The 22,465-nt window shown below is 32.6% G+C and overlaps 1 protein-coding gene across 1 annotated transcript; it reads left to right on the plus strand.

The window, feature by feature from the left end:
• The first annotated feature begins 897 nt into the window (after positions 1-897).
• Positions 898-17,234, plus strand: LOC123660288. The gene is made up of 3 exons (XM_045595383.1): positions 898-1,062; positions 11,249-11,469; positions 16,201-17,234. The coding sequence occupies exons 1-3, from the start codon at positions 945-947 to the stop codon at positions 17,098-17,100; spliced, it is 1,239 nt and encodes a 412-aa protein (XP_045451339.1). The 5' UTR covers positions 898-944; the 3' UTR covers positions 17,101-17,234.
• The last annotated feature ends 5,231 nt before the right edge of the window (positions 17,235-22,465 follow it).

Raw genomic sequence — 22,465 nt, forward strand, 5'->3', positions numbered from 1 at the left:
AATTTTTGTTTCATTGCTTTTATCAAAATAAACTTTGAATACGATGAAACGTGTAGAGCCATCTGTGATGCAATAACAAATAAAGGCTGTAATTGTGTTACGATGGTCCAGGTAAATCAAACTAGATGGCGGTAAATGCTATGTTATAAAGCGCCATCTATACCGTAAGATAAGAAAGTTTTTACTTTTAGCCATGGAGCATAGAGAAAATGCTCCATGCTTTTAGTTTATATCGCCATCTATGTATTGTTTGAGAAGACTAAAGCAGTTTTGATGTCAACAATTAGATATTATTTCATCACTAGATAGAGCCATTACTGAAAACGAAGCTAATTGTAAATTCTAAAAAGATTTTTAAGAAAATTGTGTTCATTAAAATACTGTTTTGTTTCAATTCAATTCTTTTTGTGTTTTGTACAAAAATTAAACATGTTACAAGTTTTTTTTTATAATTCTTAGCGTAGAACAAATTGTTGATTACATAAATAAAATAAAGTGTCGAACTTGCAAAAAAAAAATAGAAACTAATTAACAATAACACAAAAATTACCTAAAACTTATCCACCTAAGTACCAAAATAAATTATTTTTAGATTAATTTTAAATCTACTCAACACAAGATGTCACTGTTACCTTTTGTCATTAATCACATCATATCGTACGCTCGTACTACTGTGTACTAGAGTAGTGGGGCGTCACGACCTCACAACTTCATTCATTCAATGACATGTCTGCACGCTGGCTAGTCGGTGCCAAAACAAGCTCAAGCTATTGAACAGAATAAAAAAAAAATGCGTTGCGCGCGAATTTTAACGATATCGCTTGAAATTTAAAATCGAGTTGACAGTTTAATCGTCAAATATTTTCTTGTAACGAAACTAACGGTTGAGTGATGATTTGGTGATAAGTGGAGTGTTTATTATTGAAATGTTGTTGTGACGGGCGATGCTTGTGGGAGAGCAGACGCCGGCACCACGGGTGGTGGCCGGCTTGCGGAAACTTCGACCTGAATTGACGCCAGGACCTATAACAACGCCATCAGATCCTAATCTTAGGATATCAGGTTAGATTTTATTTTAGCAAAACTATAAAATGTTAACATTGAATTACATTTAATCGTAACGCCAGAACAAAGTTCATTGACCAATGTAATTAAAAAATTATATTATTATTACAATAAGACGAGAAGTGTCATCCATTCAATTTTAATTTTGACATTTTAAATTTATATTATAATTATGCTTTTGAGATTAAAAAGGAGGTAGATATATCTACACATTAAAATATTGCAATCAGTTATTAATTTGTAGAAAAATTTCATAATTAGATTGAAAATTGTACTTGAAGTACTTAAATCTATTTTGAAATAAACGGTCGGCCTTGTTTGTAATACATTTATTAAAGGAATGTTTATTAGCGACCCTGTTATACTTAAAAATTAATTACTATTTTTTTTTAATTTAAACGGAAATCATATTTTATAGTATGAGGTCGTTTTACTACTATTGCCAGATAGTACATAAATATTAAATACGCCCGTATTTAATATTTATGTAGGTATGTATATTTATAAAATTTTAATTGGTATAATTGATAAATTTACTTTGAAATTATTGAATTCTAGTATGAACATAATAGTTCGTATCCAATATGTTACTACGGTATCCTAAATAGTCAAAGGTTATTAAACATCACGATACAGTATAGCAAAGGAACCGAAGATACTAAAATCAGCCCATATTACAGAATGTTATAATAATTGTATAATGCTAATCTTGATTTATTCCCGGTTCGATCTCGGCCTTGTTTTTTTTTTTAAGGATGCTGTCGGTCTAAATTATTTTAACAGTTAGGACTTGACTGTAAGCGGTAGCGATCGTACAAATCGACACCAGCAATTTATACTAAGCTAACTCTTAAAAATGAACTTTACAATAGAGACTTATAAAAGGGAAAAACGTGATACCTTTTATATTAATTAAGAAACTTATTTGAAATTTGGTATCTTTAATAGTTAATTTATTCATTGCAATTTCACAATTTTTTTTTATTACATATAAAAACACATTTTATCAAGTTCGCATTAAAAAACAAACTTATCGAAAAATCGAATTGGCGTAGTATAAATTGTTGGTGTCGAAATATTCAAATCGTCTCTTAAAACCTAATTTTTTTTTATTCCAGAACCGATTTCGGCCTTATTTTTCGCATTAGAACTACAGTCAGTCTAAATTTCTTTTACTGCTCGGGACTCTTCAGGATTTAAAAGTGAAAAGTTATAACGATTATACTTTTTACTATAAATAGGTACTTAAATTGTTCCTTACTCCTTAGTTTCGTTTCCAGTTCGATCTCAGCCTTATTTTTACATTACTTTAGTTAATCTAAATTAATTTGATCAGGGCTAAATTTTAAAATTGAGAATATGTTAGGCGATTGGTGTCTCATTGTATCTTAACTGATAATATTTTTAGATGACGTAATTGAATTCATAATCGTAATAGTTGTTTATTTTTCTAGAGCTAATATGGCTACTAAGTTCTTAGCTATGAAATTTCGTGTGCACATCAGTCAGAGTAAGAGTCTAAAATAAACAGAATCAACAATCACAGTAGGTAGTGCAGAATAATATATTATTGTATCCTATATCGACTGTTGGACACAAGCGTTACACACTATTATTAACGCCCAGACTACGACAAGTAACTGTATGACCTATAGAAATTTCTGTCATGTGCGGGAATCAAACCCACGAACGCTAGTATATCAATCACTTTATTTGGCTACTGTAACAACACATACTCTGTTTTTTTTTAATCCGAAAAAGAGATAAATTAGATTTTCATATAAATATTACCCCGTAATTGTTATGTTCGCGAATAAAACCGCGGAGCTATTAAGTGATGGGGATACATGCAGTACATAAAGGGAACATCTGTCGCTAGTGGAGCGGAAAACCCTCGTATGACTTAACATCTGGTAGACACTACCAGCATTGTTTTATTTGACTGTTCTTGTCGCTTATAATGCATCTGAACACAGTCGTCTGTGTTGATTTTAATTTTTGTACTTTTAAACAAATACAAAGATAGGGAGCGAATTTTGAAAGTTTAAACGCATTGTGTGATATAAGTGAGTTTTATTATGTTAATACGTATGATTTACCTTCAGAGATATAAAACGTTTTTTTTTGTTGTTTTACATCCACATACGCTCGTCTGTTAACCGCCTGTATTATATACGGTAACAGTTATCAGTAATGACATATATCACATTTAGACACGGGGCGAGAATCCAACCTACAACCAAGAAGCAGTCACTGCAAACTACGCCAACGCCAAAAACGCCTAAACGTTAAGAGCCATTTCACAAAAATCGGTAACAATCCGCGAAATTGTAATATTTTGACGTCGTTAATCTCAGTGTTGGATGCAATAATGTAATTTATATTCTTGAAATATAATAAAGCAACCTTTGTTGTAGTCCATAGTCGGACCAGAATTTTGATTTATATTATGTGTATAAAATTATTAACCTTTTCATCAGCCTCCTCCCTGGGTAAACGGTCGCAATGTATACTTTGAAGTCCTACTTTTCAATAACCTCTACGTTGAAACCATTTTTAAAAAATATCATAATATGTAGAATATAATTTTGTTGCGCACTATCGCAGATTTTTATTCCATTTGTATCTCTATTAAACGATAAAAAAAAATTTAAAGTTACGAATATTTTCCAAATAAATACAATTTTAAAAGCGATATTTTTCTTAGAAAACTAAGAAATTTTAACGAACTATCTTCATCAAAGTAAACTTACATCATTAAGGAATACAAAAAATAATAATTAAAAGATGTAATCATTTTTAATACATTTTATATTAAATAATAAAAAGATAGTATATATTACCACGCATCAAGCCCAGTAAATCAGTCGAGCGCTAGCGCTCTTAGAGGTAAGGTCCACGCCAAATTCTGCGGAGCCGTCTCTTTCGCTCACACGCGGCAAGCGCCTGTTGTTATAGCGGATAAACCGCATTTGATACTTTTATAATAAAATATAAATAAAATAAACATATTACGAATATGACTGTAAAATAATATAATGATAATTTCTGTAAACAAATGTATAATTTAATTTTCTTTTCTCACATTATCAATACAAATGGGCATTTCAATCTGTTTGTCTTGTTATTTGTTAATTAATATGTTTGTCGGTGTCGATGTCATAAAATGCTATTTTATTCGTAAATATCATATCGTAAATATTAGATTCATTCGTAAACTGAAAAAACTAAATCAATTTAAAAAAATTTGTTTCATAAAATTGATTTTTTATTTTTATTTTAAATTTATTGACTGTTGTTATATAACATACTTGAAATTTTTAACAAATTAATTATGTAAAAAACATTTTATACCATAGTTATAATTTTTATTATACATCAGAAAATGATCAAGATGGTCTTTTGGTTGTCACACTATACTTACTAACACAAAGATCGCGGGGCTCGTACGACTCGCGCGATGCGACCAAATTTACCTAAACTTGCAGAGCGTAAAATTGTGAAATGGCTCTTAAACTACGCCTAACCTATAAAATTAGGTATAAACCAGTATGCTAGATGAGTTAGCATAAATAAATAAAATTTCCCTAAAACAAAAACAAAGATATTTCTTTCAATTACGTCATGTGTTACGAGTATTGTTATTGATTATAATATCTTATATTTGACATATCATTTGCCTATCTACAAGTATGTAGATAGTTGTATACGTTTTCTATGCAAAAAATCGACTTTTGTTCCTACTTGTTTTTATTTTCAATTCTCAACAAAAACAAGAATTATTTTCAATATATTACAATCACGATTTAGACTATAACATCCCACTGCTGGGATTAGGCCTCTTTCTCCATGTAGGAGAAGGATTGGAGCTTAATTTACCACGCTGCTCCACTGCGGGCTGGCGCATTATACAGTATCCATAATATTTGACAACACTATGTATTACATGACTATGTAATAATAAACACTTTGTTGAAAAAGTGGCAATACCAAACTGGAGTAGGTGCAGTATTTTAAACTGAAAAAGAAACAATGAAATAAATGTACGAAAATTCTGTTTTGACGATAATAGAATCAAAAATAATGTATCTACTTAACACAAAAAAAGAATTTTCAAAATCCACTCATTTCAACAAATACATCGCCGGACATACAAACAAATACACACAAAAACATTCATTAAACGCTTTAGATATGCACTCACACATAAACAAATTAAATGCATACATAATTACATGCCTAATTACATAATAAGAGCTACTTATACAGCAAACAATACTAGACACCCATTGAGTCACTGCAGCGGTTATCTCCATTTTATTTACAATGTTATCTATACCAGCTGTATTGTTAGACGCCCTTTAACGTTTCTCTGCTTAACTGATTATTACTTATTTCAACATTTTAACAATCTTGAAATTCTTGGTAAAGTACGGACATAAATCTATAGTGATCTTATAAAAAGGAAAGTTTTTTCTTGTAATGAAGATTTATGTTATGAAGTAGCTCAAAAAATATATGGCTGCTTATAAAAATTACTTCACTAACACACATATTAATATAAGCTATTTTTAAATTAATACAGCCCTACAGCCGTTGATTGAAAGGCATTTATTTATTTACTTTAAGTCAAGGTCTATTTTATTTACTACGCGTGTAGAAGTCCGTTGAGTCTAATTGATAACTAGGTAATACAAACCTGAGATTGCGTGCAGACTGCGCGGTAATGACAATTTACCGGATTGGCAACGAACAAATCCGCATAAGCCTAACGAACCATGTGCGGATTATATGCGGCCCTATCTTGTTGCATTAAATATTACAATTATTTGACGGAATTATATTATAACATAAAACACGGTCGTCAGTTCCCATGGTAAGCATCTTAATGCTTGTGTTATAGGTAACAGCCCACTGTTATAGCTCTTTTTGTTAAATATACATAGAAACAATACATGTATAAATATATACATACAAATAATACACCGAGCGCAACCCGCGGAGCAGAAAACAGAGCCACTACAAACTGCGCCAACGGGCTAGTCAAGTATTAAATAGATTTTTCTTTAATACTTAAACTTTTATTCTTTACAAATCATTCAATGTTTTGCAAATTAGTAAATTACACTATATCAATTTAGGGTATCTATACAAATAAATAGTATTGAAGTGTCTGTGAAGATTCCGCAATGCTTGAAGACAAAAGTCTTCGAGCAATGCGTCCTGCCTGTGTTAACATACGGAGCCGAGATGTGGACACTGACGAAGGGACTGGTCCACAAGTTTAAAGTCGCTCAGCGTGCAATGGAACGGGCTATGCTTGGGGTTACTCTCAAAGATAGGATTAGAAATGTGACTATCCGCGAGACAACGAAAGTAACCGACATAGCCACAGAGCAGACGGGTCCTGGAGTTGAAACCGGGTCTTGGAAAACGCAGTGTGGGACGTCCTCCGACCCGTTGGACCGACGATCTACGTAAGATTGCCGATATAGGCTGGATGAGGATTGCGGGAAACCGGGATGTCTGGCGCGAACTTGGGGAGGCCTATGTCCAGCAGTGGACTGCAATAGGCTGAGCTGATTATGATGATGATGATGATGATGATGGAGTGTCTGTTTGTAATATTAAAATAACCGCTTTTTACTAAATGCATATGGATGTATACACGGTAAATATACGAAAACAATATTTTTTTCAATTTTTGTCTGTCTGTCTGTCTGTCTGTTTGTTCCGGCTAATCTTCGAAACGGCTGGGCCGATTTCGACGAGACTTTTACTGGCTGATAGCTGATATAATAAGGAATAACTTAGGCTACCTTTTTTTTGTGTAACTGCGAACTGAACATTTTTATTTTTAATTTCATGAGGACGAAGTCGCGGGCACAATTAGTACATATATAAGTTATAACTTCACTGGTTTTACAACAAATTAGGGCGTATTGTCAAAAACAATACATGCATATAATATAAGTGTGTGTGATAATTAAAAAGTTAAGTTTTGATAGATTCGGTATAAATGCGATTGCGGTGTGGTTCGAGTGCCGTATTTATTTGCGTACTCAGATCCGGTCCGGTTCCTGTGAGGCTGAAACACGCCTTAATATATTTACACGTAGAACTAAAATGGTATATACAAACTCATAAGTTTTAAGTAGTCGTATTCAACAAATATTTTAAGCTATAACAGAACAAAAAATTGTTTATAGTTGAGGAATAAAATATTGTTTAACCTCAAATAGTTCTTTGTTTGTTTTATCTTATAACATTAAACATACATGTATTAGCAAATAGTGTATAATAAGTTTTAATTATTACTTGTTGTAAAGAAAAACACAGCAAATGGGTTTAAAGTAAACTAATATATAATTGTGTTTGCTCGCAAACGAAAAAAAAAACCGACTTCAATTACATCGACGAGTAATACAACGTAGATCGACGAAAAAATAGTCAAGTAACTACGCGTTATCAAAGATTACTCTGTCATCAGATCTCGATAAAATTTATATGTGACCACATCATAAACATCAGCTTTTGATTAAATTAAAAATTATCAAAATCGGTACACCCAGTAAAAAGTTATTGCGGATTGTCGAAAGTTTCCCTCGATTTCTCATGAATCTCATCATCAGATCCTCGTTTCCTTAACATGGTACTAAACGAGAGATATCCCCTTTCCAACGAAAAAAGAATTATCAAAATCGGTACATCCAGTAGAAAGTTATGCGGTATAATACAACGTAGATCGACGAAAAAAGCGTCAAGTAAAAACGCATTATTAGATATAACTCGAAAAGTTATAGTTAGATCTCAAATAAATTTAAATGGGACCAAATGACACACACCACCTTTCGATTAAAAGAAAGTTTGTCGAAATCGCTCCACCCAGTCAAAAGTTCTGAAGTAACATACATTAAAAAAAAAATACAGTCGAATTGAGAACCTCCTCCTTTTTTGGAAGTCGGTTAAAAGGGGTCTGATCCAGCGCTGGATGTCTAGATCAATTTAATTTTTTAATATGTTTTGTCTAAATTTAAAGATAAATTATTGTGTAGCTTATGATTTAGATACACCTATGTGTTGACTATTTAAATTTAGGTCTAATTCATATGTACTTTAGTGTGTATAACCGAAACGTTGTACTCGTATTTATGAATTAATTAATTAATTTATTTATTCTTTTAAGGGTACTTCAACGACTTATTCACTATTAACAATAGAGGGTTCAAATATTCGTAAAAATAAGTTTATGGTGAACTAGTCACTTACAGAAGTACATAACACTTACAAGAAAGAACTTTGTTCTATCGTTACATCAATAAAATATTAACAAACAAAATCCAACTCCAAAGAAACAGCAAAAGCACTTAATTAGAATAACTTAAGATTAAGAATGTAGTCAACGTTCGTAGTTCAACGAGTGCATTACAAAAGTTATGAATAAAAATAAAAATAAAATACAAAAGATAAAAAAATATTGAAATTAAAAACAATAAAATGAGATATACGTAGAATTAATAATTACAATTCCTCTCCAGAACCCGTCAACGACTTTTTGGCAAATTGTAGTAATGTGTCCGCAAAGATGTCAATGCCACAGCAACTGTCTAGTTTATTGTAGTTGGTAATTAATCGATTCAGGGGTGCATTTTGAATAAGTTTGATCTTAGATAAGCTTATTGTGAAGGTGTTTATTTTGATGAGTTTGTGAGATCAGATGAGTTTCTACGTTGTTCTAATGATGTCATGTTGAAAAAGTTTAATCTAACCGAATAATCAGCACCATAAAGACATCCAGGACACTTAAAACGAAGAAACCCCCATGTATATACACATATATTTAAGATGTCGGTACTAATTTTGGACATTCTTATTAACGTATGTATTAAAACATCACTCATTCACTTTAAAAAAATCTGCCTGATATAATAAAAGAACTGAATATTACTAAAAATATTGTCAAAAACATTGATTTGATTAACGTCAAGGAAATAAGTTGTAGCGAATATATAAAAAATGTTATATAAGTCGTTCATAGAAATTTTTATCACAAATTTAGGTAATAAGTCGTATTTTTTTTAACATTATCGTTAGTGTCAGACTCGTACGATATAAGTGACCTGTATGACCTTAAAATTACAAATATAGAGTAGGTCTTAGTGATTACATAGTATTTGTTAATGAAACTGCGTTGTTACCACACTTAAGATTCCTTTATTTGATGCGTAAATAAGTTAAAAATAAGCTCAGATTTGTTTTTGTTAAACTGTTAAGTTTTATGTTATCTTATTTCAATTTTAAATACAAAATGAGGCCCGTAAAATATTCAAAATGAAGTTTTAACAATTAACATAATTTTATATCAATGAGTAAGTGACAAAATATTTTATATAAAATTGTATGTTTTGTTTTACTTGGTGCCTTATTTGTATTGTTTAATTTACATATTTCTTTTTTATTATATTGCATTTTAAAAGGTTGTTTTTAAATTATGAAGTCTTTAATACAACGTAACATTACACATATACAATAATATTAGCAGTTTTATTATTGAATACGTTAAATATAATTAAAGAGTTAGCGGATATATACATTCCCTACTATGAGTAACGATCGCTATCAGGTATTTATTATAATAATCGGGACCGACAGCTTAACGTGCTCTCTGATGCATGGTGGGGAGATCCACGAGGACAGACATCCAAACCGAAAACGAAATTCGTACAAATATAAAAAAAAAATCGAACCCGCAAACTGTCTGTGTTTTAGACGCCTACTCGCACCACTACCCCACAGCGGTTATTGAGCTCTTTTAATAATTTTGTATGTTTAATGTATTTATTTAAAATTGTAAATTGCTTAAACAGGGAAATCCTGTGAATAACCTTTCAATGTCGCCAACTTTGCGGTATGTTGTAAGGTCTGTTGTTCTTAACTGGATATTTATAAGAAATTTTACAATTTCACTCATTTTATGAATAAATTATGTACGATTACTTACTGTATCTATTCGTTAACTATTTAAGACTATTGTTTTGTCATGATTTTATTATGTGTATGCAATAAATACATTATTTATTTTGTTAATATTAACTTACACGTAGGTACCTACATACAAACTTAATTTAAGGCTTAAAATTGCGTGGACGGAGGAGTTTGAAATTTCGCTCACTAATAGTTATATAGAGAAGGAGTGCAGGGTGCTAACATTTTGTTTTATTATGCATAAAATATATTAAATCAATATAAAAAAAAACATTACAAACTACTATGTATTTGACACATACGCATATTATACTCTTTCGTTGATTGTCATTCTGTAATCAAATTGATTTTTTTCATAATATATTCGCTTTCTTTAATTAAAAATTTTAATTATGTTCGAATTTCGACCTCTGGGCGACCACTAGTTATTAGGTAAAGTATCTTAAAAGTATTCTATCACGTAAACATATTAAAGGTTTCAATGTATTTATTAGTAACGGAGATATTAGTATCGCGTGATATTCAATTGTTTTATCGAGTAACATCCCAACGCGGTCATGTTCGATTGATGGCTTGAATAAAATCTATCGATACATTGCCTGATTTATTACTTCTAATTTCGATTAAATTCAACACTTAACTAGGTTAGTGATGTTCTTCTATAATCGTTTTGTGATCTGTAATTAAATTTATGTAAATTTATTTATATATACCTTATGAATATATATGTTCGTGTATATTACGTGTATATCTTATTTAGCAGCTTAAACGTCAGGTTGTTTGCTTAACTTATTTCGTTGCTTAGGCTCTAGATTGTTTATACGCGCGTATACTTTTAAGGATCTCTACAAAAACCTGCACAATGGTACTCTAAAATATTAAATCTATCAGATCTTTAAGAAACCCTTGGGGTACAGAACTCTAAAAAAATTTCATCGTCTGCGATATCTATTTTTATTTACTTAATTTTAGATTCATAAGTTCATACGTCACAACCAGCCAAATGACGCGTTAAATACGCTGTAACCAAGCAAAAACACGAATCGCTTTTGTAACATTGGTGTGAGAAAACAAATTGTAGTGATTATTAAAGAGGTACAATGATACTTTGACCTTTGTCTTGCCTGCTAATAATATTATTAATAAGAGAGTAGGTGTCCATAATTAAGTTACAAAAAACCTTTGTCTTTGCCTGCAGGTGTTCTCAGACAGTATTACAATGACGATGATGAGTCATGGGCGTGGGTGCGTGCGGCGGTGCGCGGAGGCTGCCTACTCGCTTGGCGGGATGGTACCCTCCCTAGGCGACCAGCAGCCAGGCTACCGCTCAGCCACTTGCACCTCCGTACATCGATGACCCTGCCAAATGCCTTTCAACTGTCACGATTGCGCGACGATGCCTCTGTTGCCACGTTCCAGGTAGATAAATTGCTTATACATATGTATTTAGATTATATCTAGATATAAGAAAATATCGAACTGTTATAATGTATAACATTAAAACCATATATGCCAACTAAATGGAATGACGCCTGCAATAGTTTAACAGTTTAAATATTTTTTTAAGTCTCTGTGGCAAAGTTTTTGAAAATGTCATAAACATCTGTTTAAAACGTCAATATCTTGTGTACTCGTTACTATAATTATTTTACCGTAGTATAGAATTATGAGTTGTATGGGATTTTAGAAAACATGCTAAGTGTAATATGAGTGACCTTATCAACACAGTTTCATCTGCCTGTGATAAACTATACCTAGTAATTATATCTTAAACAAGAATATCAGTATGGACTGTGTTGTTATATTAACATTTTGTATACATATCAGTAATTTTAAATAAATCTATAATTAGATCGCTGCTTTACTATCTCTACTCTTGTAAATATCAGTTTAAAATTATAATTAAGAAAATAAGGTGTTAATGTCAGGATTAGCACTAAAACTTACTAATCTCAGGATTACGATTAGTTCGATACGAAATGTTTTTCCTTTAGAGAGACTGTTTTACTCAGTAAGGAATAAAGAATATTCAATATCAAGCTGTGTCTCAAAATTGTTCGAAGCAGTAACTTAAAATATCTGATTCGTATCAAATCTCAACTCGATTAACCGCAATTTACATTATTATATATTACTACATAAATTTAAACTCTAATGGAACTACACAAATCGCAGAGCAAAATTCAATGAATCAATATGTTGATCGTAACTAAGCTCCAGAAACCAGGCAGGGCGCTACTAAGCTCTAACAGGCTGTACTTACGATTTATGTCATTCATGAATATGAAAATTACCTTTCGAAACCTGAATGAAACGTGCCTATCATCAATCGATAGCTATTGTCGATGGATAAATTCTGCCGATAGTCGACAAATCGTGAATCGATTCTAGACAATTGGTACGAATATATAATGAAAGTGCAAACTTAGTTGATCTTTGTATATTTTCATCGTATTGTTTTGTTATAAAACGTGTTTTTAAAAACAAATAAAGTAAAAATATCGATATGAAATAAGGTTTTACTTTTTGCTTGAATCAATGGTTTTGTTGAACTAATAGTAAATAAAGCATCATTTAACTTAGTTAATGAAAAAATGAAAATAATATACCTATAGGTAGCGAATAGCGTAGGAGTTGTGGGTAATTTTGAAAAAAAAAAAACGAGCAAAATAGTAAGACTACTAATAGGTATGTCCAATTGTAATGACTATACTCCAAGATTAGTAAAATTTATTATTTTTTATTGAAAATGAAAGGTTAACTAATTCCTTTAATATACATATAAGACCGTAAAGAAACAAGTAGCACAACTCATAGTACAATATAATAAATTGATGTGTACTAATTTTTGTTAAGTTGTCTCATTTACTTTTTGATGCTACATTATTTACATTTGTTTACATTCTCGTTATATAAATACGTTAACGTGTGCATGTCAAGCATCACGTTTAATGTATAACATCAAGTGATTACGTAATAAAAATGTATGATTGCAACGTGATTAATTGAATCATTTACCTGATTTACTTCCCTCAATATAAAACCGCATGTTTGCGTGATTTAAATTCATTGATTAAATTACTGACAGTTGAGTTTAGTTTTGACTTACTTACCTGAACTTACAACTTTAACTTATCGTCAGTTTAACTTAGTTTTACAAGCACCTACTAGCAAGTTGTGTGTGGCTACGGCACCAAAGAATATAGCCACCCCCTCTCTTATCGTGGGTGTCGTAAGAGGCGACTAAGGGATAACAAGCTTCCACTACCACCTTGGAACTTAAGAAGCCGACCGATGGCGGGATAGCCATCTAACCGCTGGCTTTGAAACACACAGGCCGAAGACGGGCAGCAGCGTCTTAGACGCGACAAAGCCAGCCCTGCGGTCACTAACCCGCCTGCCCAGCGTGGTGACTATGGACAACACACATGAGTTCACGCATTTTTGCCGCAAACTTGTGGAGGCCTATGTCCAGCAGTGGACTGCAATAGGCTGGAATGATGATGATGATGACTAGCAAGTTAACAGTCTAAAAACTTAAAAATAAATACACTTTGTAGGTTTATTATTATTATTACAGAAAATTCAAATCATTGTTGTAACTGCAATTTATTTATGTTCGGTATGTAATTACTCAAAGAATAAGCATGAATGTTTAATTTATCAAATATGTGTTACTTTTTAACAAAAAAATTCAATTGTGTTATTTAAATAACACTTATTTTGTAGTTACGGAACAAACGTTTAAACTAAACGGGTTTCTAAGTATTGTAAAGGTCAAATTTATTTTGTAACACTTCTAAGTACTAGGGCTCATATCACGCGCTTTTTTTAAGAGTGCGATATTATTTCTTAATAATAATTATCTCTTCAAAATGAACTTCGATTACTTTGAATTCACGATCTTCACTTTGTAGCATTAATTAAGCAACGAAACCAACTTGGCCCTGTTGAAATTAATAAACAAATACATTGCTTACAACTACGTATAATGTTTATAAAGTATTGTCAGCAAATAATTAAAACAGCTGAAGAACATAACAATTGAAATCTGCTATTATTGCAAAAACACCATCAAGAATAATTGGACAACCTTTTAGCTGGTTTTTTTTTATCTGTCTTAGTTTATAGACATTCCTGACAGTCTTAAAGGGGCAAAAAGGGCTCGGTTATAGTAATTAATTAATCTATATAAGAAATTGAAACATATACATACCGTCGACTAAAATATGTATTTTCGAAATAACAATTAGTTCCTGCCAACAGTCTCCAACCCACCTGCCCAGCGTGGTGACTATGGGCAACACACATGAGTTCACGCCATTGTTGGCGCGAACTTGTGGAGGCCTATGTCGAGCAGTGGACTGCGATAGGCTGAAGTGATGATGATGATGACGAATTAGTTCCTGAAAAATTACCTAACTCTTAAAACTAAAATTATTACATTTTATTTATTTATTTGACTAGGGGAATGTAGGGTTTGTTACAATTAAAAAGGTAAAGGTTAGGGGATACATAGGCTTAGTGCGGCTAACGAGTAAAGCAAATAATTTATAAATATACTGTTAATAATGTTGTAATCAATTAATTACCCATGAAAATAAAATTATTACTTAGACTATATTCAATATATTCCATGACTTAAGTCCTTGGAGACACGATTTATTATATACACATTGTAATTATTCGATAGGTATCATAAATACCGTACACGTGTTCTACACTCATCGTAAGTTTATTTTACAATTAACCATAATTGTTTATGCTTTAAGCTGTATATATTACAAGCAAAGTTGTATATAATCCGGCATTCTATAGAGTAAGAATGTCTTATCTTACGATATTAAAAATGTTCAGGTAATATATGACTCTATTATTTATAATATTATATTATAGACATTGTCTAGGTATTGTATATATGCCTAGGTATTAAGTAATTTTAAATAGTTTACCTTAACATTTGTAATTGAAGTGTAACAGTTATAATTTTGAAGGTAGTTTAAAAATTTAATGTTTACGTTAGTGAAGTATAAAGCATAAACAATGGCATTTATTGTACTCAGCGCAATATGCACAGCATGTTTACTGATATAATCAGATTTAGGAATCATTGCCTTGTGAATACTAATACGATTTTTTTCAAACAAAAATTAAATGACAAGGTCAAAACATTTTAAATTGGAACGCACTAAACATACACAAACAAATACATTGCGCGTTAACTTGAAACGATGCTGGACATCGTATATAAAGTGTGATGAATACATGTTTTACATGTTATTGAAAAAGTCACGTTGCACCTCATCTATAACATCTTCCGAATAATTTATGAAAGTATTGTTATTTAATAATGAAAGATGTATGTGACTGAAGCATATATTGTCGGGAGTGGATTCGTTATGCACGCGAGGAATTGAATAATTGCATTTGATTAACAAACACCGGTAGCCGGTTAGTAGATAATCGACTCGGCTTCATCTAATGTAATTGCCGATGTATTGAGTCCGGTTTCAAATTTATTTTATTTCCAGACAGTTTCAATACTGTTTTTGCTGCCTTTACGAAAAGATATAATTGATCTTTTCATTTCGAAATTTTTTTTGTGTTTTGTAGGAGTCGAAAATAGGTTGGGTATATGTTTAATAGGCGGAAAAGAAGTTTTTATGGTAGCGCGATATTTATATATTCTTTATTATGAAACTGTGAACGTAGGTACGTCAGTTTACACAATAGAAGAGGAACGTCTTGCAAGACGTTCGGAGCCCCTTCGAAACTCACCTTTCTCACGGCTCGCTCGATTTAATAGACCTCAATAAAGCGCAACACCCGTAAATCACTGTGCCTTTGTATTTCGCGATCTTTTGATGGTACTATTTAACATAAGAAGGGCTAGAAAGCGAAGGTGTTGACACGTAAAGAAACACGTTATGACGAGAGGAAACCCTTGTTTATCTACAATGGATAAAATAGTCTCGACTAGTTCCGTTCTTACAGTTCGTTTGAAATGGTTACCATTTACATTGCTGAACTATGAAACTTGTACTATTATTCAAATTGCAATTTTTGTACTATTCACTCGGTCTAAATATTCAGTCGTAAATCTGATGGCTTTTTCGTAGTTGATTATAATATTACTTTCCTTTGTTGCAGGCTTGTAATGCGACGGAATACGCCCGTTGGGTGCGAGCGCTATGTGTTGAGATACTTGGACAAACACCTCTGCCACAAGTTCGATTTTTGGACGTATTACCAGCTGCCGACACGTGTAGCAAGGGATCAAAGCAAATACAGGAAACACCTGGATGTCCTCCCAGACCGCCTCCTAGAGCGCGACGAAGGCTGCTGACTGCCCCTGAAACCCAGCTTCTTCGGAGAGACCACTCGCCTGCCGCAACGGACGAGGGCATCGTCGTAGAAGACGACGACTATGATTCATCGTCCGATCGCAGCCTCGACCTATCTCTATCCCTCGACGCTTTGAAGACCATCGACGTGGTCGACGCACCAGTACGAAAAGCTGAGGTCATCAAATGCGACAATTGTAGTAAATTGACCGCGAGTCCGCTACAACACCACACATTACCGCGTGCTAAGACTACCGAGACAGAGCTAGGTCGACATAGGTATCTAAAGCGCTGGGAGGGCACTACAGGTGGAGCTGAAAGAGGCAGATATGCAATGGAAGCAGCGCGCAGAAAAACTGCTTCGCTTGAGAATCGAGCGAGATCGTGCTCTCCGAATTCTCACGAAGCAGTGACACAATATGTTCCTGTGCGGGAGAGGCGTGCTCTATTTGAATCACTCTCACAGAGCGGCGGAAGCTTAGCACGAAGTAGTGAACAATTAGCACGACCTCTTCCAGTGACGGAGACGACACCGAGGCGCGCAGCGTCGCTACATGACCTTCAAGCGCCTCCGACGAGATCAGTGAGTGATTTACGGCAATTCTTCGAGGCTGTGGCGAGAGGTGCAGGACAGTGCTCTGGTCTCCAGAGGTATAGCGCCCCAACGAATCCAATTGGTGCCTTCACATCGCTCACGTGTGCCTGACCAATATTTGTAAATATTGTAAATAGAAAAGACTCACAGCGTAGACCGCTGTCTGTCACTAAGTCGTTCGCTTTAAGACTGTTAAAAGTATTGTTATAAAGTACCTTAATATAAATGAAATGTATTAACTATTACGATGTGTTTCTGTTCAACTCCTTGTACTAACTACTTGATTTGTTATTGCTGCTATAACGAGCAATGACCGAATACAGTAGGTAATTTTAATAGAAACTAATCATTTTTATTGCGTACTGCAGCCGTCACGCATTGTTTGCAACAAAAATAGCTGATGTTCTTAATAGGGTTTTGACAATAACAGTCGCTCGAAATGTCACTCAGTACACTCCAAAGGTCGAGTCATGGGCTCGAGTCCTTCACACGATCTGACTTTGTGTTGTAAATGTTCTATTGCAAAACCTTCGCCGTGGCTTCGACTAAAGCATGATTCGTATCTATTATGATATATTTAGGATAAAAATGGAAAAGGTTATTCAAAGAATAATAATTTATTCATTTGTATAACATACACACTAAATTCGCCCACTTAAAATTTCATAAGGAGAGATATCTGTTAGGATAGCGTCATTCAGTACTGATATCGCAATCTCTTTAAATCCCAAGAGAAAGGCTCATTTATTCATCCGTATTTATAAAATGAACAGACAGTACGTGTTTTGTTTGAATATGTCTCAATATTACAATAGTTTTTAGAAGAAAAAAAATCCATACCCATAAAAACTTTTGTCAACTCATGGTGTTGAAAAAATTTATTAAACTCGACAATCTATTTTTAAATCGTTGTCATTGTTATTTTAACGAATGATTCAAAGGCAAATTCAGAATCTCTAATTCTAGTGAAAAAATTACGAATACGGTTGGAATTGTAAAAATCCCAGAGATAATGTGATAAGGATTATCTTACATGTCCCGATAACTAATGGTAGTAATTATGACTAATTAGATAATTTTACTCGAAATATGCGCACATGCACTTGACCATTATCTTGCTTGAGAATGGACAAAAATTTAGCTTAGTTCTGAGAGCACTTATCTAGGAAATACCTAATTTACTCTTGGAGGTACCCAAGGGAAACGCAGATATTAGAGAATATTCCAAACTTAAACCGTATGTGCTAAAAACACGAATTAGAAATATTTTCGTACAGTTGAGTTTAATATAAACAGTATAAAGCCTATAAAATAAATAAAATAAATTAAAAAAAGGCCTAGTGCTGTACAATTTCTACCTGTAACTATTGATTATTGGATCTATCATTTATCGTATTATTAGACATTCTTCGTGATTTCAACAGCGATTTTCCGTAACTCATCGGATTGGTAGACGTTTACGATTCGTGTTCCAGTTCTATGAAACATTGTCGAGATTTAATAGCCTTCTTCAGTATTCAGGCTAGCAAATAAACTACAGAAATAACGAGGCATTACTGTGTGGTTATAAAATTATAGATAGTTACTAAGAAGCTAAGTAAAGTATATATATTATACAAATAACTGTGTTGATTCAATATTAAAATTAACATTATGTTAAAATAACTTCTGCTCTAAATTTGTCATCTCATCATGTGATCATTTTTTGAAATGAAAAATTTGGCCCCCACGTTGGGCACTTTTTGGTAGGGGAAAATCTTATTGGTTCGTGTCTCCGACACGCTCATGAGTCACGCGCAGCGGCCATGTCCTGTACGCGTTAGACGATTTTTGGATGGGTGAAATCTCGTGCGTTCGTGTCAGGGACATGATTTTGTTGATAATTTTAGTTAAAACATTATAAAATTTCAAATTTTAATAATAAAAGTCCTAAGTTTTCACTTCTGTCGACAGTCTCGATAACTGCAATTTTTTTTTATATGTTGGTTACAAGTATTTAATAACCCATTTGTAGAAAGTATATTTTGAACATGGTATTTGGTATTAAATTTTTTAATTATGATAATTTAATTAGAAATTTACAAAAGCATGAAATGCATTGAAATAGTTTCGTAATAGTTTTACAAACCCTATGCGGGTGCACTGATTATTTATGTATACATAATTAACGACAACATTTTAGTTACACAACTAATTACCATTTAAATAAAGTTGTTTGTTTCTAAGCGTAATAGTTCAAAAGTTAAACTGTACTAATTACTTGTTTAATTGATACAAAGTACTGCTACTAACCTACAAGACTATTACGCAAACCATTATTACATACTTGCATTCAGCCTGTAATATCCCACTGCTGGGCCTCTTTTCCCATGCAGGAGAAGAGTTGGAACTTAATACACGATGCTACTTCACTGCGGATTGGCGGATATGTTCCCTACTATGAGTAACCATCGCTATCAGGTGTTTATGATAACAAACAGGACAAACTGCTTAACGTGCTCCATGAGGCACGGTGGAGAGATCCACAAGGACAGACATTCAAACCGGAAAGAAATATTTGTAAAATCAAATATATATAATCCCGAGCGGGTATCGAACCCGCAAACCGTCGGTGTTTTGGGCGACTACTAGCACCACTAAATAGAGAATAGAGCGGTTGTTATTACATAGTTCAAAGTTAATAAAATGTGTAGATTATAAGTACATTATTAATCCATCTTCTAATTGGTACTTAGGTACTTGAATGTTACTAGATCAATCAGCCTCATCATCAGTCTCAGTTTGATCAGCCTCAGTTTGATTTTGCGTAAAATAAAACATTATAAATAAATCGAACATATCAAATTGTAATAATAATTTTTTTTTTATTTACACAACTAGAATACTGATGTTTTATATTATACTTGTATAGCACTTGTAAGATTCACTAAAAAAATTCAAAATTGAGTTAGCTAGTTCACGCTATTAAATTAAACTACTGGAAATATGCCTCTCCAAGTTCGCACGAGGTATCCCGGTTTTCCGAAATCCTCATCCTACATCGGCAATGTCACGTAGATCGTCAGTCCAGCGGGTCGGAGGTCGTCCCACACTGCGTTTGCCAAGACACGGTTTCTACTACAGGACACGTCTGCTCCATCGGCCGTCGGTCCTGCGACACAGGTGACCAGCCCACTACCACTTCAACTTACTAATTCAGTGGGCTATGTCGATTACTTTCGTTCTCTTGCGGATAGTCTCATTTCTAATATTATCTTTTAGAGAAACCCGAAGGATAGTCCGTTTCATTGCACGTTGATCAATTTTAAGCTTTTAGACCAGTCCCTTCGTCAGTGTCCACGTCTCGGCTCCATATCTTAACACAGGCAGGACGCAGAGCTCGAAAACTTTTGTCTTCAAGTATTGCGGAATCTTCGAAGTGAAGACTCGACAAAGCCTGCCAAACGTCGAATATAAAAGTGAAAATTCAAATTGCAGTATATATTTGACACCTATATATTTACAGACATATCATATCACAACACACTCATGATTTCTTACCAGAGTATTAATGTTTTAACATTAAAGTTTTAATATGTACGATTTTATTTTTGTTTTACCCACACATTAGGAATTCTAAACATTTTGAATATCATATCAAAAACTGACCGTTCCAGCGGGGATCGTTTAAACCGAAAATAAAAATCATGATATTAAAGTTTTATTCATAAATAAATTTTAACGTTTTTATGAACCTAATTGTTAAAAATTTTCTAAACAATATAATAAAGGATAATTCTAAATAGTATGGATATTTATAGTATAAACCCTTAAACGGAACACCCTCAAGACAACTAAGAATACATTCCAATAGGTCATTTCACTCATTAAAGACGAATAACAACAAGATATAAAAATATCCTTTAATAAATAATGCGTAAAATGAACTAGTTTCAATCACAGATATCGGAGCGTGTATAATGAAAGATTCTTTTCATTAATATCTACACCTATTAAGAAAGGCGACAAAAAATAAAATGATTAAATATGAATCCCACTTAACGTTCGGGTTCCGTCCTACAAACAACTACTTAGTAGTTCTGCGTAGCGTACATATGTATTTTCAAGACAGAGATAAAAAATAACCAACAAAAGAAAATAATTTTATTTTTTTAACTAAATTAACGAAAATTTCTGACAACAATTCATGTTTTTAAAATACTGCATGGCATGACATCCCCGTAAAAGGCCAAGGTATGTACGCACTAGGGAACCATCAAAAATTTGACCCCATGTAATATAGACTCTGTCCCTTTCTAACGTTACCAGGATATCTTAATGCTACCAAATTAGCACATGGAGTGCGAGTGTGTCGAATGATGGTTGCAACCACACAATCTTTAATTCAATCCACAAAAAAGTTCTCGGACAAAGGATAGAAAAACTCACAAAGGGTGCCGGGAGATGACACAGGTAGCTTATAAAATAAATTTCAACGATGAAAAGGTTTATCCTATCTACGGATTCTTGATTTATTCTCTCACAATCTTTTTTTTCTAAAATAAAATAACGAAACAGATAACGCATTAAAAAGTAATAAATGAAACGAAAACCTATATATTATTATTAGTATTGTTTTTTAATTATTAATTTTAAATAACATTTCAGAAGTATTTTGATTTTAAACATAAATAAAAATTTTAGCTAAATTTGTTCATACAAATTAATACTTGATAAAAATAAAGTTTAATCTTATTGTTACTGAGCAGTCAAAAAGACACTTAAATTAAAAAATAGTCCAATCCATTTAAATAAACAAACGTTTATTTTGTCTCCTAGATATAATGCACTTGTTTGAGTGATTCATGTTTCAAGTGACTGGCGATAGTTTTTTTTTCGGCCTGGTCTAGGCAAGGCCGACACGCTGTAAATAATAAGGTTAGTTGTGTTTAATAGTAATGAACGTGCAACAAATATTCAATTTAAAAATGGAATGTAACGTTCTTGAACCGCATATTTAATAAGGACCATTAATATATTTTTTTTTTGAGTTGCATTTAATTAATTAGATCAAATAAGGTGTTTTTTAATGAATCGCCTTTCATTTTTTGTTAACTTAAAAATACTATTATGAACAAAATACACGATTTTTAATATCCTTAGCAACGTAATTCTATTGAATATATATAATATATATATGTATATAAGCAAGGATCCAAGAATCGAAAAATTTATAGAGCAATTATTTAAACATTTTTTATTATGTGCAATAAAGACGGAGGTCGGGATTTTTTTTTTGTTAATTAACAATATTTGTTGAGAAATGGAATTAAAAACTTTTTTCTAATGGGAATTATTCATTTAAGTGTTAAGAATAATTTTATAAATTTTTCCAACAATATTTGACACTCAAAAAAAAAAAAAAATATTTTATGGGACGTACTCGCTTTGGTAGCGGAGCGCGGACCGCTCTAGCGACCAAGGAGACCTATTATTA

This window comes from Melitaea cinxia, chromosome 15 (assembly GCF_905220565.1).
Source record: "Melitaea cinxia chromosome 15, ilMelCinx1.1, whole genome shotgun sequence".
Taxonomy (NCBI): domain Eukaryota; kingdom Metazoa; phylum Arthropoda; class Insecta; order Lepidoptera; family Nymphalidae; genus Melitaea; species Melitaea cinxia.